This window comes from Panthera tigris, chromosome E1 (genome assembly GCF_018350195.1).
Source record: "Panthera tigris isolate Pti1 chromosome E1, P.tigris_Pti1_mat1.1, whole genome shotgun sequence".
NCBI classification, from domain to species: Eukaryota; Metazoa; Chordata; class Mammalia; order Carnivora; family Felidae; genus Panthera; species Panthera tigris.
The window spans coordinates 4,438,752-4,461,621 of record NC_056673.1 but is presented as its reverse complement, the minus strand read 5'-3'; the positions used below and the strand labels follow the sequence as shown (position 1 = coordinate 4,461,621).

At 53.8% G+C, this 22,870-nt stretch overlaps 1 protein-coding gene across 5 annotated transcripts in view; it reads left to right on the top strand.

The window, feature by feature from the left end:
• Window positions 1-22,870, top strand: part of GAS7 (growth arrest specific 7) — a 214,286-nt gene that overhangs the window by 45,782 nt on the left and 145,634 nt on the right. The window contains exon 1 of one of the 5 annotated variants that reach the window (XM_007085954.3): window positions 14,111-14,432. The exons of 3 other annotated variants lie outside the window; for them this stretch is intronic. Coding sequence is in view for 1 of the 2 variants with exons in the window: in XM_042966366.1 (XP_042822300.1) it covers window positions 22,001-22,105 (105 nt within the window). In the remaining variant the exon portion in view is untranslated. Of the gene's footprint in view, window positions 1-14,110; window positions 14,433-21,519; window positions 22,106-22,870 lie in introns of those variants that run through there. One more of the 5 variants, XM_042966366.1, reaches the window with a different exon arrangement.

Sequence of the window (22,870 nt, the reverse complement as noted above, 5' to 3'; positions counted from 1 at the left end):
GTGTAGGCATTGTTCCAGACGCTGGGAACACAGCAGTAGACAAAGCAGATGAGTTCCCTGCACAGTGGAACTTACATTCTGATAAACAGGTAAGTGCTGGGAAGATCAGTAAAGCAGGGAGAGGCATGGAGAGGCATGGAGAGGAAGGCAGAGTCTGGGGAGGCTGAGTTTAAGTGGGATAGTCAGGGAAGACCTCAGTGAGGTGACATTTGAGCAGAGAACTACCTGGAGAGTGGGAATGAGCCAGATGGAGGTCTGGGGGGAGAGTCACAGCAAGTGCAAAGGCCCTGAGGTACAACAGCAGTGCCACTGCAGCTTGAGTCGGGCGAGCAGGCAGGAGCAGAGGGAAGGAGTTTGAGGTTTGAGAGGGTGAGCAGAGTCCGGTAATGCGGGACCTCGTGGGCTGTAAAAGGACTCTCCCTTTTGGAGGGGTAAAGGGAGCCGTGGGGGACATGACCTGGTTTCCTGTCTTACACCCGTGACTCTGGCTGCCTGTGGAGAGTGGATGGAAACCAGTGAAGGGTGGAGGCAGGCACACCCGAAGGGGTGCATGACAGCCGCACAGGTGGGGGGAGGTACCAGATTTGGGGTCCGGTTTGAAGAAGGCACCTGGCAGGGGTCTGCTGACAAGTTGCACATCTCATCTAGAGACGGCTGCTTGGCCCTTCCTGCCGAGAGAAAATGTGTCCGCCACCCTCCTTCGGGTCTGGGGCCATCTGGCCTGCGTTGTGCTATGTCTGGGGACACTGAGGACCCCAGCCCGTCTCCACAAACGGCTGGCTGGACGGAGAGATGAAACTCACCGTGGGGTTTGGGCGTCTGCGGGAGACGTTCTGCCCTGCGGCCGAGCTCAGAAACTCAGGCCGTGGTGTGGCCTGCCCCAGCGCCCCCTGTCCCCGAGGGTCATTGTGGGGTTCGCTCGGCAAGGAAGACAAGCACGTTGGCCCCGTGCTGCCGGTCAGAGTTGGTGTTAGTCATGGAATCCTTGGCCATCAGGGACATCGTGATTCATTAAGAAAAGACAGACAACATTCGGGAGGCCTTCGCTTTAATTCAGGGTGTCCGGTCCTCCCTCAGACAGCTCTTTGTGCTCTTATGGGCCGGGGCCACCCCCGTGCTCCTGTGGGGCCAAGTCATTAATTTATACCCGTGCTCCCTCAACTACCCCAACTCAGAACTGGAAAAAGCCTCTTCTGTCCCTCTTAAGGCTTCAGGTCTCCCCCCACTGTTTTCTGCTAGTTTTCTTCCCTTTGATCTTCTGCTGAGAATTTATTTCCTTCCTAAAGCGGAGGCATCTAGCTCAGAGCAGTGCAAACCCCCACTGGGGCTGGCGGGCACCCCCCCCCCCCGCCTCCACCGTCCCCCTTCCCCCCGCCCCCCCGCCCCAGTTCTGCAACCTTCCTGCTTGCTGGGCACAGAGCTCACAAGGTGGTACCTGATAGGAGAGAAAACGAAGGGATTGTGCTACCCCACGTGGCTGGTTTCGACCACGTGGAGACTGGAAAGCACACGTTAAAAATGACACTAAAAGGCGAAATCGGGACCATAAACGTGAAACAGCAGGGCTTGATGGCCTCGCCTGTATTGGTTCGGGATGAGTCTTCCCTGTGGGGAGGCAGTCTGAGTGGTGGGCAGAGGGAGCAGTCTGGAAGGGCGGTTTCAGGAGGAGGAGAAAAAGGACTGATCTCTAGGATGTATGTATGAGGGTCTATCTGTCTTTTGGAGGAGGTTGCCTGCAGGGGAGAAAGACCCAAGCCGTGGGGGGGGGGGGGTGCTTGGGAGGAATTGAAACCCACTGGAGAAAGGGAGGAAGGCATTGTGTTGCTGTCACTGCCTGTGAGTCAGACTGAAAGAGAGGGTAAGACTAAGTTGTTGTTTTTTGTTTTGTTTTTTTGTTTTTTTTGCTACCAGCTGGGAGTGAAGTCCTCACCTCCCCTCTCCCCTGCCACCTCCCATTTATTTATTTATTAAAAAAATTTTTTTAAATGTTTATTTAATTTTGAAAGAGGGAGAGAAAAAGAGAGTGAGAGAGAGAGAGGGTGGGGGAGGGGCAGAGAGAGAGGGAGGCACAGAATCAAAAGCAGGCTCCAGGCTCTGAGCTGTCAGCACAGAGCCTGACGTGGGGCTTGAACTCATGGACTGCAAGATCATGACCTTAACTGACTGAGCCACCCAGGTGCCCCTGCCACCTGCCTTTTAAAGAGACTTAATTTTTTTCTAAGTTTATTTATTTTGAGAGAGAGAGAGAGCGAGCGCATATGAGCAGCAGAGGGACAGAGAGAGGGGGAGAGAGAATCCCAAGCAGGCTCCACATTGTTAGGGCAGAGCCCAGTGTGGGGCTCAAGCTCACAAAGCACTACATTGTGACCTGAGCCAAAGTCAGCAGTTGGATGCTTAAGTAAGGCACCCCTAAAGAGACTTTAAAGATAAAATTGCTTTTGGGGTGCCCGGCTGGCCCAGTCGGTGGGACATGTGACTCTTGATCTTGGGGTCATGAGTTCGAGCCCCCGAATGGGTGTAGAGGTTACTTAAAAATAAAAAATTCTTAAAAAAAAAGATCAATCACTTTAAAAATGTTTTTTTTTTAATGTTTATTATTTATTTTTGAGAGGGGAGAGAGAGAGAGGGAGACACAGAATCTGAAGCAGGCTCCAGGCTCCGAGCTGTCAGCACAGAGCCTCACGTGGGGCTCGAACTCATGAACAGTGAGATCATGACCTGAGCGGAAACCCAGAGTCGGATGCTTAACCGACTGAGCCACCCAGGCGCCCCTCGTTGTGGTTTTGATTTGCATTTTCCTGAAGTCTCATGATACCGAACATCTTTTCCAGTGCTTACTGGCTGTTCACGTTATCTTGGGAGAAAGGTCTTATCAGAACCTATGCCCGTTTTTCTTTGAGTTAAATAACCGATGCCCTTTTATTACTGAGTTGTAAGTGTTCTTTATATATTCCAGGCAAAAGTCCCTTATCAGATCTGCGATTTGCAGAAACTTCCTTCTGTTCTCTATGGGTTGTGTTTTCACTTTCTTTATGGTGTGCTTTGAAGCACAAAAGTTTTCAATTTAGATGATGTCGACTTTACGTAGTTTTTTTTCTTCTCTTGCATGCGGCTTTCGTTGTTATACCTAAGAAACTATTGCCAAATTGAGGCCATAAAGATTTTTACACCTGTTTTCTTCTAAGAGTTGTATATATAGTTTTGGTGCTTACATGTGGAACTTAGATCTGCTTTGCATTAATTTTTTTTTAAGTTTACTTTTGAGAGACTGAGCGAGCGTGAGTGGGGTTGGCACAGAGAGAGGGAGAGGGAGAATCCCAAGCAGGCTCTGCACCATCAGCATGGAACCCGATGTGGGGCTCGAACCCACAAACCATGAGATCACGGCCTGAGCCCAAACCAAGAGTCGGATGCTTAACCAACTGAGCCACCCAGGTGTCCCATGCTTTGCACTAATTTTTGTAAATGGCGTAAGAAAGTGGTCCAGCTTGATGCCTTTACATGTGACTGTCTTGTCCAGGCACCGTTTGTTGAAAAAGGCTGTCCTCTTTCCATTTTATGGTCTTGGCACTTTTATCCTTAAGGCTTCTTGCTTTGTTTTTGTTTTTAATTTTTTTTTAATGTTTATTTACTTTTGAGAGGGGTGGGGAGCAGAGAGAGAGGGAGACACAGAATCCAAAGCAGGCTCCAGGCTCTGAGCTGTCAGCACAGAGCCCGACTCAGGGCTTGAACTCATGAACCGTGAGATCATGACCTGAGCCACAGTCTAACGCTTAACCGCCTGAGCCACCCAGGCGATGAAGGCTTCTTTTAAGTACGTTATTCATTTAAGTCACTGGGTGAGGAAGCATCCCCTTGTCAGTCCCCTGACCCACAGGGAGAGAGCAAATCAATCAAGGATCACTTACCCTTAAAAAAAAAGTGCTTTTGTTTGGGATTCACAACAAGATTTCAATGAAAACTTTCCCTGAAAATAGGCAACAGACAGGGCAGTTGAGTGGATGAAGTAATGATCTGGGAGTTCGTATTATTCTGGCCCTGTTGTGGGGGGAGCGGGGAAGGGACTTGGCCTCAGCCTGCTCTGGAGCTCCGTGCTGTGTAGCTTGCAAAGCTGAGCCCAGTGCATCAAGTCTGGGAGCCCCATGTCCTGCCTCTCCCCCTCCCCCAGTGCTTCCTTAGGGGCAGGAGGTCGGTGTGGGGACAGCCCGGGGGTCACAGGGAGCAGCCGTCTGTGGGACTCTGCACAAGTTGTTTCTTGGCCCTGATTCCAGAGACGGATTAGGGAGTTCTTTTTCTCCTAGAAGATTCCACTGCAGAACAGAATCCTGGAGCCCAGAGGCCTCTGCCTCCCACGCATGGGTGTGGGCCTGGAGGCTGCACCCACGGCCTCCCGTGTGACTTGGGGCCCCAGCCCGGGCAGGGCCGTGTGCTGAGCTCCCCAGGCCTGGCCCGGCTCCCGGGAGGCTGGACCTGCACCCCTGAGTCAAGCTGAACACCCAAGAGCGGAGCATTAGCTAAGCCCCAGATGTTTAGAACCCTGACTCTCTGTCTGCTTTCCTGCTCCTGGAGGTGGTTCTGGAATTGGCTCCGATCTTTGTGTGGTTCTGTCTCATCAGCCTTTCCGGGGAGAGGCTGGGGGTTCCAGGATTTCCTCAGAGCTTTCTGCCGGGGTCCACTCAGCCCGGGTTGGAACTTGACCGGTCTCAGGGGCTTATCGGGAGCGGGGGTGGGGGGTGGGGTTGGAGACAGAGGCTCACTTCTTGGAGGGGAATCCCATAATCAGGACTTGGGGGAATTCTCCGTCCTGGTTCAGGTTCAAGCTTTTAAAAAGTCAAGTTCTCAAGTTAAGGGTTGTAGCCTCGGGCTCTGAGTCTGTCCCTCGGTGAGCTCACAGTTGAAATGCTTTTAGGGAAGCTGGGTGGGGCTGTTGATGGTGAGGGTTCTGGAACAAAGAAAAAGTGAGCATTGCCTGCAAGACCGAAAAAAAAACCCAGGTCTCTTCCAGACCAGGGAGCCAGCTAAGCAAAAGCCTAGGCCCCTGGCCGGCCACCCCGAGCTGGCCCTGCTTCACACTGCAGACTGTGCAACAGAGAGAGGGCCATGCAGTGACCCCCGCGAACCAGGGGTCTCCCTGATGTAAGCTGGGGCTGGGTCCAAGGAGGGGTTTGAGGTGGCACAGCTGCCTCCTTCCCTGGTGCCTCCCTGAGACCAAGTCACTATTTATTTTTAATTTTTTTTAAGTTTATTTATTTATTGAGAGAGAGAGAAAGAGAGAGTCCCAAGCAGGCTCTGCACCATCAGCACAGAGTCCTGCATGGGGCTTGAATTCACGAACCATGAGATCATGACCTGAGCCAAAACCAGGAGTCAGGCTCTTAACTGGCTGAGCCACCCAGGCGCCCCACCCACTCACCATTTATTAGTTAATTCCAGTGTCCAGAGTGGGGCCGATACCCACAATCACAGAATGTTGGATCGTCCCACAGTTGGGGGTTCAGGCAGGTTCAGATGTCAGGGGCCAGGTAGGCCGCTGAGATCCCAGGGATTTTGGAAACAGCCCGTAGTAGTCAAATGTAGGGAACGCATGTCCAGCGGGAAATCTGAAATCTCCCCATCTTACAATGCTGGTATTTTTTTTTTTTAATTTTTTTTTAACGTTTATTTATTTTTGAGACAGAGAGAGACACAGCATGAACAGGGGAGGAGCAGAGAGAGAGGGAGACACAGAATCTGAAACAGGGTCCAGGCTCTGAGCTGTCAGCACAGAGCCCGACACGGGGCTCGAACTCACGGACCGTGAGATCATGACCTGAGCTGAAGTTGGACGATTAACCGACCAAGCCACCCAGGCGCCCCTTATAATGCTGGTATTGATTCACGTTAAAAACAACGGCCGTGTGCTGCTCAGAACCTTCCGGCAGCCTCCTTGTAACCCTTTCTCTGCTTAGGAAATTGGGTCTTAGGGACAGGGGGTGACTCACCCAAGGTGGCCCAATCCAGTAAGCAGCCTGTATTCACTCCCGGGTTTCTAGACTCCTAGACTCTGGTGCTATGTCCGGTCTACCTTACCAGTACCCTCCAGTCAAGCAGACCGGAGAGCCAATGAGATTAAGGAAGGGCAACCATCCAGCATAGGAAGGGGTGGAGTCGGGATTTGAACCCAGAACTGTCTGGCTCTGTCCGATCTGCTGTCGCTGGGAGGAGAATTGATTGGCATCTGCTTGGTTCTGAAGCAGATTTTCTTTTTTTGCTTTATATGTATATATACACATATACACACACACATATATATATATTTGCTTATATATATACGTATATATATATATTTTTGCATATATATATGTTTACTTTTTGAGAGAGAGAGAGAGAGATTGAGAGAGAGAGAGAGTATGAGCAGGGGAGGGGCAGAGAGAGGGAGACACAGAATCCAAAGCAGGCTCCAGGCTCTGAGCTGTCAGCACAGACCCCGACGCGGGGATCGAACCCGCGAACTGTGAGATCATGATCTGAGCCAAAGTCCCACACACAACCCACTGAGCCACTCAGGCGCCCCCTGGAGCAGATTTTCTAACAGCTGTGCCCTGGGATTGGCTCTTAGCCCTCAAACCAGAGCTGTTGTTTGACTAGTGAACAGCTTCCCTGAATTCTGTGGAGGTTTGGGGAGCAGCAGGGGATCCTGAGGGCACCCGTGTGCATGTGAATTCTCTGTCCCTCTTCCTCACACCCATTCATTCTTCTCGGGTTTCCTCTCTGAGAGCTTTGAGGAGCCCCACAGAAGGAGGAGTCAGAATAGGGGCTTTTCCCTGCTTGAGATTCAGCGCCCCGCCCAGCAAGAAAGGCCCACTTAACTTGTGCCCTCCCTGAGCCACTGGCTCGGTCGCTGCTGGGGAGTTGGTGTCCAGGGATCCTGCATAGCGTGTCCAGGCTCAGCCCCTACTGTGGGTCCCCTGGGGATTGGGGGGCTCTCAGGGTGAGCCAGGTGGCACAGGAGTCTGGACCGCCAACACTCTCCGTGTGCAGACCCCGGGAGCTCCCAGAGGACACCTTGTCCAAACTCCCCATGGCTTCATGATCGGAATCTAGCAGCAGAGGGTCCGGGGTGTGTGAAGGTTTTTGGGGGGGGAGGCAGGAAGTGTTAATAAACAAAGCAGGGTGGAGGGGCTTCGACGAGATTTACTAGCTAAATATTTTCCGGATGTTTTCATAGTCGTTTAAGGCTGATCCGGATTCCGAAACTAAGTGGGACTTAGCCTAACTTCTCCAGTAACTCCCACCCTCCTGGACCTCTCAGCCCCTTGCACCCTGGCCTCATTCCCAGCACCATGGGACCCTGCCCCCATCACCCTCTGTAGCACTCCCTCCTTTCATCCTGCTGGGAAAGAGAATAGTCTCCTTTCCCCCCCTCTTTTTAGTCCCATGAGACATGCAGTTGTGCAACCTGGTTTTTTCTTTACGCTCGATATTTATTGAATATCTTTCTACCTTAGTATGTGTATCTAACAGGTGATTTTTGGTTTCTGCTATCCGTTCGTTATTTGGATGAACTCGTTATTATGTCTAATTCCCTAGTGATGGACGCTGAGGTTGCTTCCTTTATTTGCTGTTAAAATCACTGGCACATAGAGGGCACCTGGGCGGCTCAGTTGGTTAAGCCTCTGACTTCAAGTTCGTGAGTTCGAGCCACGCGTCGGGCTCTGTGCTGACCGCTCTGAGCCTGCTTCGGATTCTGTGTCTCCATCTCTGTCTGTCCGCCCCTCCCTTCCTCGCACTGTCTGTCTGTCTCTCTCTGAAAAATGAATAAACATTACAAAAAAAAATCACCGACACTGACGATCCTTGTGACAGCATCTCCTTGCACTGAGACTGCTTTTCTGGGGAGAAAGAAGTGATCTTCTAGTTAACGTGTCTGCCTGCGGCATGCATCCTGACCCATGCTGTCAGTTGCTGTTCAGAAAGCGTGTACCGGATCCACAGTCCTTGAGCGTGACTGATGCCCCATTTGCTGGCCCACACGGGGATTTTCAGACCTACAGGAGCACCCTGCTTCTATCCCCCACCCCCCACTTATTTTTAGAGAGAAAAATGTAACAGAAAAACTGGTAGCAACAAATTCAACTGATGCTCTTATGGGTCACCGTGCCTGGGACACTCCCGTGCCTTGTTGCTGCCCGTCCTTCCAGACCCGATGAGCACTGAGATGTGGGCTGATATAACGTAAAAAGTGCACCGGACCGAAGGCCCGTGTCCCCAACCCTTGGCTCTGTTAACGACCAAAGGAAAAGGGAAAAGCTCTTATCTCCTTGGTGGATCAGTTTTCTCACCTTTAAAATGGGCACAATGATCCTTGCGTCACAGTAATTCTTTCAAATGGGAAGACACATACTTGTACCTCGTACTTGGCGCATGGTGGGTGATGAGTCAATATTTATTTCAAGCCCTCCCGGGTTACTCCAGCTTATGTAACTTCTCTTCCGTCTCCCCGACCTCCAGCTCTTCTCTGGAACCCCCACTTGTCCCTTAACCTGCCGCAGGGTACTTCCTACTTGCAGACCCCAGAGGGGAGTGATGTGGGTCCCCGAGGATACGGTGGTAACCCAGGCTCTTATGTGCATGGTCCCTTTGCCCTGGGACATCTAGAGGTGTTGGATGAACAAACGTCCCATCACACGGGTCTCCTGTGGCTCCTTCTGTCAAGTTAAAGGGAGCGCTGGATGAGATCTGGCCAGTGCAGATGGTGATGGGGAGGTAGGTAGGGGGCCGTATCTGTCTCAGGGCCTTGTGCCTGTGTGGGGGGTGCGTAGCATCTCTGGGCTCCTTCCTTTGGGATGGGGTAAGGAGCTGTGCATGGAAGCTGTGTTTCCTCTAGGACCCTGTCCTCTGCGGGTCTCCCTTAGGCCCTGTGTGTGCGGCGGTGTGAGTGAGGGCCAGGCTGCCCCGGGCCGCCCGGTTCCTCGTCTGCCGCCGGCCTGGCCTCTCCTTGCTGGAGGCTGTGCAAGGCCCCGCCACGAGGGGCTGGTCGGAGCCGGGAGCCGCGTGGGGAGCCCTCTTGGGGCACAGTGATGGCTCTGTTTCCTCCTCCGTCTCACCGGGGGCCCCCATTCACTGCAAGGAGAGTCACACATTCCCCCTTGAGATAAGAATAGAGCCCGACTGTGCCCCAGGACAGAGTCCAGCTTCTTCTGTGGGCCCTCGGAGGCCTGGCAAGGGCTCCCAGATGGTACTGGCATGAGTGGACCCTGGCTGCCTGCCCCGCCGGCCCCTTGTGCATTGTGCGGCCAGGACACTGGGTGCAGTGTGCGTGTATGCCCCATCCCCACCCCCCCAGACCACTGTCTCCAGGCTCTGCTCTGCATGGAGGGGTTTGGCCTGGAGTCAGCTGCCCCAAGGCTGTGCCCTGCTCCTTCCCTTCCCTGGGGCCTCGGACTCCGCCCTCCCGGCCTTGAGACCTCCTCTGAGTAGCCACTCCTGTTTGTTCCTGGAAGGGAGGGAGGGATGGAGCCCCGGCTTGAGGGGATGGGTGTTGATGGCAGCTCGGTGGCCTCCCTCTACAGCCCCCCCACCAAGGGTAGAGGAGGCAGGAACCAGCAGGGGCCCCCAGCAGCCCCACCTGTGTCTGAGGTGGCGGATGGAACAGCCTCGTGTCATTTTAATAGACCAGGCTCTCTTACCCGGGCGCCCGGTGGAGAGCGTTGCTGGGCTCCCCTTGTGATCAGGTTGGGTGATCCTTAGTGTAGTTTCTAGCCTTTGGTTCCCGAGGACGAGGCTTCTCATACCGTGGTCCCCGGACCAGCTTCGTGAGCGTCATCACCTGTGAGCTGGCTCGAGATGCACATCCTCGCGGCGGACCCGGGATCTACTCAGTCGGGCACTGACAGCAGGGCCCGGGAATCTGTTTAACACGCTCTTCGGGGTGGGGGGGTTCTGATGCACGTGGAGCACCAGTGCCACTGCTCCGAGTAGGGTGTTTGAAGACAGATTTCCTGGGGCGCCTGGATGGCTCGGTCGGTTAAGCATCCAACTCTCGGTTTCAGCTCAAGTCACGATCTCATGGTTTGTGAGTTGGAGCCCCACATCGGGCTCTGCGCTGATGGTGTGGAGCCCGCTTGGGGTTCTCCCTCTCCCCTCTCTGCCCCTCCCTGCTTGTGAACTCTGTCTCTCTCTCCCTCTCAAACTTAAAAAAAAATTTTCTAAAAAGAAAACAGACTTCCTTGGTTTCCCGGGTCTGTCAGGTGACTCAGAGGAGTGTTGAGCCCATGGCAGCCTGGTGGGGACACTTCCATTCACAGGCATTCAGATCAAGAGATCTAAAAATATTTGTGTGGCTGAACATGGAGTCTCTCATTCAACCTAAGAAAAAAAAAAAGAAATCTCAACATGCACATTTGTACGTATTTCAGTTAATTCTACAACTGTGTGAGGCCGTGTTTGGGGTTTCTGGTTGAAAAAGCTGAGCCAGGTGTTAGTAAGCTGCCCATGCAGTGGAGGTGGGATAGGAAGCCAGGGTTTTCCGCCGTGAGCTGGGGGAGCTTTCCACTAGCCGTGGGGTGAGGCTGCCCCTGCCAGGGGTTGACGGGGGGCTCCTGGTGAACCTTCCTGGTGGCTCCTTGCCTGTCCTGAGAATTGAGTATTTGAATGGGACCGCACACATAAATGCATGTGTTTGGGAAAATGCTTCAGTATCTAGGGCTCTGTCTCAACCTGCGAGGGTTTCTTTTTTTTTTTTTCTTCTTTTTCTTTTCTTTTTTTTTATAATTTTAACTCCTACTTTTATTTTTTTAAGTTTATTTTTGAGACAGAGACAGTGTGAGCAGGGGAGGGGCAGAGAGAGAGAGGGAGAGAATCCCAAGCAGGCTCTGCACTGTCAGCACAGAGCCCGAGGCGGGGCTCGAGCTCACAGACTGTGAGACCTGAGCTGAAACCAGGAGTCAGACGTTTGACCAAACTGAGCCACCCAGGTGCCTCTAAATAATGTCTTTTTTTTTTTTTTTTTAAGTTTAGTTATTTATTTGGAAGGGGCAGAGAGAGAGAATCCCAAGCAGGCTCCACACTGCCAGCACAGAGCCCAGTGTGGGCTCCAAACTTATGAACCACGAGATCATGACCTGAACTGAAACCAACAGTCAGATGCTTAACTGACTGAGCCTCCCCGGTGCCTCAATATTAATTTTTTTTGAGAGAGCGAGCCGCGAGCATGAGCAGGGGAGGGGCAGAGAGAGAGGGGGACACAGAATCTGAAGCAGGCTCTGCGCTGACAGCAGAGAATCCGATGCGGGGCTCGAACTCACGAACCGTGAGATCATGACCTGAGCCGAAGTCGGATGCTTAACCGACTGAGCCACCCAGGCGCCCCTGCGAGGGTTTCTGAAAGACCGTGTCTTGGGCTCCAGCCGCTCTTCCAGGAAGAAAGCACTAGAAATGTAAGCCACCCCCCCTCCCCCCCGCCCAGGGGAGGCCAGGATGATCAGAAACAGGGCTGACCGTTTTTGAGGCTCTTGGGGTTTCTGAAGCAGGGTCCCCTGGGTGGGGGTGGGAGAGCATCACCACCTCCATTTGCAGACGAGAAAGCAGACTCTCCAGAGAGAGTCTCCCATGTTTCACCACCTCCCATGTTTTCCCCCATGAGACCCAGTCTCAGTGGCTTCCAGACTTGGTTGGAAGGAAGGGGCTTCGGAGGTCTATGGCAGAGCTTGGCCAGGAACAGGTAAGCAACCTCCGTGGTACCAGATTAGCTCTTCAGTATGTCTGTACCTGCTCCTCACTGTATTTTCTCAACCAGCGAGTGGGCCTGTGGCCTCTCTGGTGGATAGAAGAACGTTCTCGAATAGATCTGTCGGTCCAGAGGTGTAGAGATCTATAATAACAACAGACAACGTTTACCTAACACGTAGCTTGTCTAAACACTGTGCCTCCATTTATTAGCTCATTGGATCCTTACAACACGCTCCAGGTATTACCAGGCCCGTTTTACAGGTGGGAAAGCTGAGTCACGGAGAAGTTGAAGACTTTGTTCAGCGTCAGCCAGCAGGGGACGGGGCTTGTACCTGGACCATCCCTGTCAGGAGCCTGTGATTGGAACCACTGGTTCCTGTGTCCATGTTAGTTCTGAAGCCACGCCCCCCAGAGGGGAGGGGGGACCCCTCAGCCCCTTCACTTAACCCCATCCTGAAGGTATCTGCACACCCAGTTCGAAAGCTGGGTGTTCCCCAGCTTGGGGTCCCAGCAGGCCTTTGCTTTCGTGGGGCAGCTGAGTAGGGGAGGAAGTGGTGAGGCGGGGTGGGGTGGGGCTCCCTTTTCTTCACACCTCCCTCCCCCGCCCCCAGGTGCTGACCCCGAAGAGTATGATCCTTGTGCCTCTGGGACCTTCTGCAGGCGGTCTGGGGGTTGAGTCCCCGTCTATAGCTGGGAGGAGAGTCTGCAGTGGCATCAGAAGGGAAAGCCTGGGTGTTCCAACTTTTCAGGGCCTCACAGCTTTGGGAGTAGAGGAGACCAGAAGAGTTTAGGGCAAGGGGCAGAGGGAGGTGGACGGCGGCTGGACCGGCTCCTGGTGGCTGTCTCTTCCGCTGGAGCCTGAGGCCAGCACCGGGCCAGCTGGCTCACAGCTGGATGCGTAGTGGGAGGCGGTGGGAGGGTCCGCGGGCCAAGACACTGCCAGGGACGTGCACCCAGAGTCAGCCTTGGCTGTCCTCCAAACAGGAAGAGCCTTGGTGCTCAGCTCAACTCGCACTTCCCCCGTGGTGAGCGCCGCTGGTACGAGAGTTCCAAGTTGTGGTCAGAGGCGTGGGGACCCTAAGCGTGACATCCTCTCCTGTCCGTCCTTCGCCACCGGGCCCCGGGGAGGAGACCCGGTCAGGCAAGAGCAGCTACTCCCGCCTAACGGAGATGCTCAGATGGGAGGAGACGGGAGCCCTCAGTCCTCAGTCCTCGGGTTGGCACTTCCCGTGGGGATGTTGCGTCTGAAGCGCGGACCTGACGGCTTGGCCGAGAAGGGGCCCCAAACCCAGGAGATGCTTTGGGTCGGTGACCGGGCCACCTGCAAGGACACCCCATTCAGTGGGTGGCTTCCAGAGTTGTGGTTTCTGCTGCACAGTTTTAACTAACCCAGGTCACGGTGGTCATGGTGGTGACGGGGGAAGGAGGCGGGCCGGGGACCAAGAACCAGACGTTCTCGGCAGGGTCCCCCAGTGCTGCCTTCCAGTAGGCTTCTTAATGTTTTCTTAATGTTTATTTATTTGGAGGAGAGGGAGGGGCAGAGAGAGAGAGAGAGAGAGAGAGAGGGAGAGAGAGGGAGACACACAATCCGAAGCAGGCTCCAGGCTCTGAGCCGACAGCACAGAGCCCGACTCGGGGCTCAAACCCACGAATCGTGAGATCATGACCTGAGCCGAAGTTGGACACTGAACCAACCCAGGTGCCCCCTTACTTACTTATTATTTTTATTGTCTGCCCCCTCCCCCCTGCTCTGCCGCATGCCGGAATGTGTGCTCTGTTGAAGACAGAGCTTTTTGTGCCCCTTCTGTTTTGTTCACTGTTGTGCCCCAAGTGTCCAGAAGCAGGGCCTGGCACCTTAGGTGCTCACTAAACATCTGTGGAACGGACGCGTGGGCGGACGTGCCCGGGAAGCGCCTGGCTTGGGCCCGCCGTCCCTGGGAACACGCGTGCAGTCACCGCCGACACACTGCCATCTGAGCACCTTGCTAGCGTCCGGCGGGAGGGGAGGACCCGCGTCCCCTGGGAGGTGCCCACACGGTCTGGCCGCCTGCCCTCGGCTCCGCTCTGTCCTCATGATTTACTGGCCCCCCGAGTAGGGACCACGCGAGGGCTTCCCCGAATCCCCGCTGCGGGCGGTGAGGGCCCCAGGGGCTGGCCAGGTGGTGAGTGAGTGGAGCTGTTTGCAGCTACGGATTCCGGGGGCCGTGGCAGGACCGCATTCCTGGATCCCGCCTGCCCCTCCCTGCCCCACAACTCCGTCCCGCCCTGTGGGCTGTGGGAAGTGGAAAAGCCTGGTTGAGCAACTCCGAGGGCTAAGGCGAAATCCCTGTTTACTCAGCCTCTGTCATCTCGCCTTGTAACTGATGCCCGACTCACAAACTTAATCCGGGAGGGACAGTGACGGCCGCCTCCACACCCTGCGAGCTTCCCATCCCTCTCGGGGTCAAGGCCAGACCCGGATTCCCAGCCCAGACCGCCGGCGGGCTCCCCCGTGGGAGCCTCCAGCTTTGGGTGGGCAAGCTCTGCTCACAGGTTTGCTCTTGACCTCCCGATTCAGCCGCCTGCTCGACATCTCCAGCCGTCACACCGGGTCCTTCCTCCGGGTCTGGGCCCCCTGCAGCCTTTCAGCAACGGGCAAGCCTGTCTTTCCAGCTGCGTGGCTCACAGCCCTCAAAAGCTTTGGCACCCCTGTTTCCTCCCCCTGCTTGGGTTTCGTTTGCCAGGTAAGCCTGTGGGCCCCTCCTTCCAAATAGACTTTTTAAAAAGGTGTAGCCATTTCTCGTCATCCCCACCGCCGCCCCCTCTGGGTGAGATGAAGCCACCACCCTTGTGTCCCTGGTTTCTTACAGGGGCTGCCCAGATCCTCTGTTAGGTCCTGGTCTGTTGTTCTTTTTTTAATTCATTTTTGAGAGAGAGCGAGAGAGAGACCGAGCATGAACGGGGGGAGGGACAGCGAGAGAAGGAGACACAGAATCCGAAGCAGGCTTCGAGCTGTCCTCATAGAGCCCGATGCTGGGCTCGAACCCACAAACTGTGACATAGGACCTGAGCCGAAGTCGGATGCTCAACCGACTGAGCCATCCAGGTGCTCCCTGCTCTGTTGTTCTTACATAACAAGTCCGATTGTGTCATTTGGGTCCTCAGGACGTGGCGATGGGTCCCCACGATGGTGGAGTAGAGTCGAAGAAGCCCTCACGGTGGCCGGTGGGGCACTACGTGACCTCAGCGCCTGCACCCCACCCCCTCATCCCGCTCATCCTTTCCTTGCACACCAGCTTCCACCGTGTCCCTGCACATGTCCCAGGCATGCTTCCTCGTGAGGGTCTTTGTGGCCCATGTGGGTCCCCCAGAGATGTCCAGTCTAGAGCCTGGGACACAGCAATCAGGTTTTGCAGGTGCAGTTGAGGGTATCAGGATGGGGAGAGGGTCCTGGACTATCCGGACGAGCCCAGCACGATGACAAGGGTCCTTGTGAGATGAGGCAGGAGGGCCAGGTCAGCAGTAGATGTGACAACAGAAGCAGGAGGTTGAGCGATGATCTGAAGGGAACATATGCCAGGGATGCAGCGGCCTCTGGGGACTGAACCGGGTGAGGTTCTGTCTGGGGGCTTCTAGAAGGAGCTGAACCTGCTAACACCTTGGCTTCGGCCCAGGGAGACCCCTTTAGGCTTCTGACCTCCAGATCCGTAAGACCATAAATCTGTGCCGGTTTGAGCCCCTTCGTTTGCGGTCATTTGTCACAGTAGCCCCCTCAAGAAGAGTAAGCTACCGATTCATCTCAAAATCTTGTCACTCTTGCCATGCCTGCTTTTTCCTGTTCTTCTTCCTCTTCTCCATCACTTACTGCCTTCCAGCAAAACCCGACCTCATACCTGTGTGTCGGGCTTGTTGTGGCTTGGGTGTCTGCCCTCATGAGAATGCAAGCCCCGCTAGGATGCGGACCTTTTGTCTTGTGACCAGTGCGTCCCAGCACCTAAAACTGTGTCTGGTCTATAAGAGGTGCTCAGGAAGTATTTGTCCAATGAATGAGTAAATGAATAGATAAATGGATGGATGGGTGAATGAATGAATGAATTAATGGAAGGAAGGAAGGAAGGAAGGAAGGATTAATGAATGGATAAATGAATGGATAGGTCAGTGAATGGATGGATGGATGGATGGAGGTGAGTGGATGGATGGATGGATGGATGAGTGAATGGAAGGATGGATGGATGGATGGATGGATGGATGGATGGATGGGTTAATGAATGTATAAATGAATGGATAGGTCAGTGAATGGATGGATGGATGGATGGATGGATGGATGGAGGTGAGTGGATGGATGGATGGATGAGTGAATGGAAGGATGGATGGATGGATGGGTGGATGAATGGATAAATGAATGGATAGGTCAGTGAATGGATGGATGGATGGATGGATGGATGGGTGAGTGAATGGAAGGATGGATGGATGGATGGATGGATGGATGGATGGATGGATAAATGAATGGATAGGTCAGTGAATGGATGGATGGATGGATGGATGGATGGTTGGATGGATGAGTAATGGAAGGATGGATGGATGGATGGATGGATGGGTTAATGAATGGATAAATGAATGGGTAGGTCAGTGAATGGATGGATGGATGGATGGATGGATGGAGGTGAGTGGATGGATGGATGAGTGAATGGAAGGATAGTTGGATGGATGGATGGATGGATGGATGGATGGGTTAATGAATGGATAAGTGAATGGATAGGTCAGTGAATTGATGGATGGATGGATGGAGGTGAGTGGATGGATGGATGAGTGAATGGAAGGAAGGATGGATGGATGGATGGATGAGTGAATGGAAGGATGGATGGATGGGTGAATGAATGCATGGATGAGGGAGTGCATGGTTCCATGGCCTGGATTTCTCTCTTCTTCTACCTGGTTCTCTTTGCCAGTTGTCCCCTAATAAGACCATTCCTGGGTCACCTCCTCATGAGGCCTCTCCCCTCTCAGGGCTTTCTGTTGGTTGTTCTTACTGAGTGCCCAGCGACTGCAAATGGCCCAGCTATTGGCCATGCTCTCTGGTGTAGACCGTACTGTAGCCAGGCACCTCAGGACTTTTTTTTCTGTGTGTTTCTTACAGGGGATTGTTGTCTGAGGACCTGTTTGTCCCCAACCCTCACCTCTTATTTCACCAGAGCAAGATGAAGATCCTTAGGGGGGTGGTCCTGCTCCGGCCGAAGGGGTCCGGCCCTGCTAATTTCCAGAGCCTTCTGGGCTCAGGCGTCCTGGTGCTACTATGCCCCAACTGAGTGACCTCTTTGGGGGCTCCTGTCACCAGTGTCACCCCAGGACACCAGTGCCTTGCTCACAGCTGACACTCAGAACTTGCGTAGTTGGTGGGTGAGGTGAGGTCTCACAGGAGGGTAAGAGGTTCCTCCCGGGGACGAGGGATGGGAGAGACTGAGGGGTTTGTCTCATCAACAGCAACTTGTGTGGAGGTTGGTGTGTTCGGAAGAAGGACAAGAAGCAGAGAGAAGAGTAGTAAGGATGGGTGAGCGGGTGGGGCAAGAATTGTGGGCGCTTTGGGCTCGGGGGCCCCCAAAGAGTATGGTGCATGGCAGGGAGGAACAGAGAAGGACAAGGGAGGTGCACGCTCTGGGCTGAGGGTCGCTTCCCCAGGAAGCAGCTGCAGGCTGTAGGGGGTGACCAGTTGGCTGTTAGGGAGACTCCTTCCCGCTGTCTTCCCTGGGGAGGACACATTTTGAAACACTTCCTGAGCCGGGGAGGGAGGTGATGCATTGCGCCCCCCCTGCCCCCAGATTGCTGATGAAGTGTGGTTAGTTAGAAACCTCCAGCTGTGTTTTTGCACCCCCCCCCACCTCCCTGGACACCCGCCCCGTCCCACTGGGGGCCCCCCTCCCTCCCCGGTCCTCCCCCTGCCGGCTGGTGACTCACTCGGCTCTTGTGCAACGGTGCGGGCTCTCGCTCCCCGAGAAGGGCTGTTTTCCTCTGTGCCATAGCTCCCGTTCCTGATTTATGTCTTTTCATTTGGGCTAATGCTTTCCACATTTAGGTCTGAGGATTAGTGCGTGGCTCATGGCTGCAACCACCAAGGTCCCAGTGCCCAGCTTGGGTCTGGCCCCAAGAGGGCAGGCAGCCAGCCAGACGGAGGAGGGACCGGGGGTGGGGGGCAGGAAGCTTGGAGCTTCACCCCGCCTGCCCCGGACTGTCCTGCCTCCAGCCTCCCTGCCTCCAAGAGGGAGGCAGAGGAAACCACACAGCCTGTTCTCCAGGCTTGCTTGGGACACGTTCTTGTGCCTGGCTTTCCTGTGGAGGGCTCACATCTTGGAGTGGTGTTGAGAGGTAATTGTCCCTGAGCCTGGTGACTTCCTGCGGAGGAAGCCACATCTTTGGGAAGTGAGAGGGAGGTGCACGTGGCAGGGTGTGGAAAAAAACGTTATCTTTGTGGTTTTAAAAGCCATCGCACAACCGTGTGTGTGTGTGTGTGTGTGTGTGTGCTTTCTTCTTCTTCTTTACTTCTTCTTCTTTTCTTCTTCTTCTTCTTCTTCTTCTTCTTCTTCTTCTTCTTCCCCTCCTCCTCCTCCTCCTCCTCCTCCTTCTTCTTCTTTTTAGAACAATAATATTACCTTGGTTGCTATGGCATTGTTGTGGGGGTGGCTAATTGGACACAGACCCGATACAGGCTGGTTTCTGGTGTCCATAGTGATTATCAGACCACAGCCGTGGCACTTGCTTTTATTGTCTTCCCTAGATTGAGAGGCTGGCAGGGGATCCCTGGGCAGTGGCTGTGGGCACCCTGCCCTATCGGGGCCACTACGGTGTGGCAACACGTTGGTTGGACATGGGACCCCGGAGCCCGGACTTAGTCCCGGGGAGCTCATCTCCGGTCATTTCCGTGGCTGGAATACAGCCCAGGTTTGCTGAGGGCTGGGAGCGTGGGAGCTCCTCCTTGGAGGTCCTGGACCACGGGGGAAGCGATGCCCACAGCACGGAGAAAGAAGTGTCCCTGGCAGCCCCCGGGAGCCATAGCTGGTGTGAGGCTGGTAGCATGCACCCCATGCACCTGGCAGGTGCCGTTTGCGCTGAGATCGCAGCCTCAAAGCAGAAGGGTGTTTTTGTGGAGTATATGTACCAGAAGTGTCTCTTTATTTGTTAATTCTGTGCTTACTGAATAGGTGACGGATAGATCAGGCCTGCTGTTCGAAAGGTACTGAAGAGTCTAAAGAAAAACACGTGGCCTCCTCGCCACACCGGACCTCCGCCTCTGCCTGTCAGTTCCCCTCCCCAGAGGCAAACAAGTTATCGGTTTCCTGCGGGCAGTTCCAGAAACCTCGGGCATTTGCAAAGACGTGCGCGTCTTTATTTTCCCTCACGCAGGTGCTCGCTGCTCCTGACCCGGCCGCTGCTGTTTTGCAAACCCACAGCCGTATATCATGGAGTTTAGTCGGTAGCAAGAGTGTCCTTTTAGTCGATTGCCTCTCCCTGTCTGGCCCCATATGTCCCACTATTGCTCTGGGCGGGAGGCGGGGGGCATGTGAGTGGATGGGGGCTCTCCAGGCTCCCGAGGGCCACAGGCAGAGGACCCTTCTGAGCAGTGGCCCAGGGCCTCTGCAGGCTGACAGCTTGTTTTACAGGCTCTCGGGTCTCCGGATGAGGGGCCTCCGTTTGCCATCTGAATTTTCTGCTCCTTTTCCAAGCTGCTCTCCTGGTCTCCCCCTGCTTCTCCCTCTCTAATCTCTACCTTTCTCCACCTCACCCCTGCACGAAGCAGTTTCCTCAACCTGCTGCTTCTGCTTTCTATTCTCCAAAGATGGCATCCTTTCAATGGACAGGTGGGCCTGGCTGGGCAGAAATGCCCCTCGGTTTTACTTTTAATTAGTTATATTTAAATAGTTCTGTAGGGGGCGGGGGGCACCTGGGTGGCTCAGTTGGTTGAGCGTCTGATTTCAGCTCAGGTCACAAACTCATGGTTCGTGGGTTCGAGCCCCGCATCGGGCTCTGTGCTGACAGCTCGGAGCCCGGAGCCTGCTTCGGATTCTGTGTCTCCCTCTCTCTGCCCTTCCCCTGCTCATGCTCATGCTCTGTCTCTCTCTCTCTTTCCAAAATACACATTACAAAAAATTAAAAAAAAAAAAAAAGATTCTGTGTCTCCCTCTCTCTTCAAAAATACACATTACAAAAAATTAAAAAAAAAAAAGATTCTGTGTCTCCCTCTCTCTCTGCCCCTCCCCTGCTTGCGCTCTGTCTCTGTCTCTCTCAAAAATAAATAAACATTAAAAAAAAATCTAAACAGTTCTGTGTGCACAGCGGTCACATATTGGATTTTGTGTGTCCACTTCTCAGGATGAGAGTAAAAATCTGCGAAGCAGAGTGTATTTGCTATGTGTTGAATCAAGTCAAAATAGCTGGGATTAGGGAGGGTCCCAAATTCAAACTTGGAATATTGGCCTTCCTCGAGGAATTTTGAAAAAAAATTTTTTTTCTTTCTTAGGTTTATTTATTTATTTGTTTTGAGAGAGACAGAGAGAGTGAGTGGGGGAGGGGCAGAGAGAGAGGGAGAGAAGGAGAATCCCAAGCGGGCTCCACACTGTCAGCACAGAGTCGGATGCGGGGCCTGAACTCACAAACCACAAGTTCGTGACCTGAGCCGAAACCGAGAGTCGGACGCTTAACCGACTGAGCCACCCAGGTGCCCCTCCTTGGGAATTTGATATCCTCGGCTGGACACGGCAGGCCCTGAGCTCAGCGTTGTGGGCACAGAGGTGAGCCGAGCAGGCCAGTCCTGTCCGGATGGGGCATCTCGTGCTGGGTCTCAGCACATGAGTTAAACCCAGATCCAGGAGTTCAGAAAACCATGGTCCTTGGACACTTAGAACTTCCTTGTCGTGTTAATGAAGACGAGGTGTATTTGTCTCCTGTCGCTTCTGTGATGAATTGACATAAACTTAGTATCTTAAAACCACACATTTATTCTCCCCTGGTTGTGAAGGCCCAAAGCCTGGAATGAGTCTGGTTTTTTTTTGTTTTTTGTTTTTGTTTTTTTCAGGCTTATTATTTATTTTGAGAGAGAGAGAATGTGAGTGGGGTAGGGACAGAGAGAGAGGGAGAGAGTCCCAAGCAGGCTCTGTGTCATCAGTGCACAGCCGGATGAGGGTTGACCTCCTGAACCGCAAGATCATGACCTGAGCCGAAGGCAAGAGTTGGATGTTTATGTCCAACTGAGCCACCCAGGCTCCCCCCTGAAATGAGTCTTCTGCAGCAAAAATTAAGGCGTCAAAGGGCTGGTTCCTTCTGGAGGCTCTGGGGTGCGGAGGGAGTAGAGTCTGTTTCTATCCTTTTCCGTGTTCTAGAAACTTCTTCCTTGGCTCATGGCTACATATCATAATGCCTTATCTCCCCAACTCTGACCTCACATAATGTCTTCCCTCTTTGCTCTGTGTCCCTCTTACAAGGACCCTTGTGATTATATTTAGGCCCCACCCGGACAATCCAGTGTGACCTCCCCATCTCAGGATCCTTAACCTCCTCACGCCCACCAAGTCCCTTTTGTCATATAAGGTTAACACCTGAAGGTTCCCAGATTCGGGGTCTGCCTGTGTTTGGGAGGCCGTTTTTGGCCTGTCGTGAGGGGTGGCTTTCTTTCTTTCTTTTTTTTTTTTTTTAATTAAACTTTTTTAAACACTCATTTTTGAGAGAGCATGAGTGAGGGAGGGGCAGAGAGAGAGAGGGAGACAAAGAATCCGAAGCAGGCTCCAGGCTCCGAGCCTGACGCGGGGCTCAAACCCATGAACTGCGAGATCATGACCTGAGCTGGTCAGACGCTTCACCGACTGAGCCACCCTGGCGCCCCAGGGGGGGACTTTCAGTACTTGAAAGAGGAAGTTTGGGTGACAGAAGGGCATTTGCTGAGTCGGTCACTTCCCCGGATGCTCTGAATTGGTGGGAAAGGGCAGAGCTTGAGCAAACCATCTTTGCGGGACTGATGTCCCAGAAGCAGTGGATCTCGAATTGGGTGGGTCCTCGAATGTCCTAGGAAATGTGGGAAAGGGACAGAGGCCCAGATCCTGACCCACTTCAATGAGCCTGGCCCTTTGTGTTCTTTGTGAACTTTCCGGGTGACTCCGGTCCTCAGCAACGCCCGAAAACCGTCGCTCTGGGGAGTCCTCTCCGGGATCATCTGTGTGCGGGCCTGTGGGAGGTGGAACTTCCTGTTTTCTGTAAGCAGCCAGAGCCAGCCTACAGACAGGAAGTGTGGGAGAAGACCAGAGGAGGGGCCTCCTGGCTGGCAGAGGAAATGCCACCTGTGTCACACCTGGGAGGTGAGACGAGGTGTGGCTTCGAGAAGCAAGAGAGAGAGAGTGCTAGGAGCAGAGAGAAAGGCCTTCCCGGCAGCACTGAGGTAGGAACCAGCAGGCCCTGCTTGGGGACACGGAGGCCATTTATGGGGCCAGACGGGGCAGGGGCGGGGAACTGATTTGACAAGAGGGGTGAAGGTGACCCATTTTGGGAGAGAGAAAGCAAAGGAGGGGCAGAGAGAAAGAGGGAGACCGAGAATCCCAAGCAGGCTCCACACTGTCAGTGCAGAGTCGGACGCAGGGCTCGATCCCGTGAACTGTGAGGTCATGACCTGAGCGGAAGTCAAGGGTCAGATGCTTCACTGACCGAGCCACCCAGGCGCCCCCATAATGCATTTGTAGTAAGTGAGCAGAGTGTGTCGGGCACTGTATGTATGGGCACGGGGCAAGGGGCTGCAGTGCCGTGGCAAGCAGGACCCACAGGGACGCTGGTGTCGTGAGTATGCTTTGGGGTGAGGTGGCCTGGTGGAGTTAGCGGGCAGACATAAATAATCAAGAGACATAGCCACAATCACGTGATTGCACATGACTAACTGGTGACTTCTTTAGGTGGAATGTTCCGGGAGAGCTTCTCTGAGGAGGTGACTTTAAAAAAAAATTTTTTTTTTTTAATGTTTATTTTATTTTCGAGAGAGAGAGCACGAGCTGGGGAGGAGCAGAGAGAGAGAGAGAGAGGGAGACACAGAATCTGAAGCAGGCTCCAGGCTCTGAGCTGTCAGCACAGAGCCCGATGCAGGGCTCGAACTCATGAGCCGTGAGATCATGACTTGAACTGAAGTTGGCAGCTTAACCGACTGAGCCACCCAGGC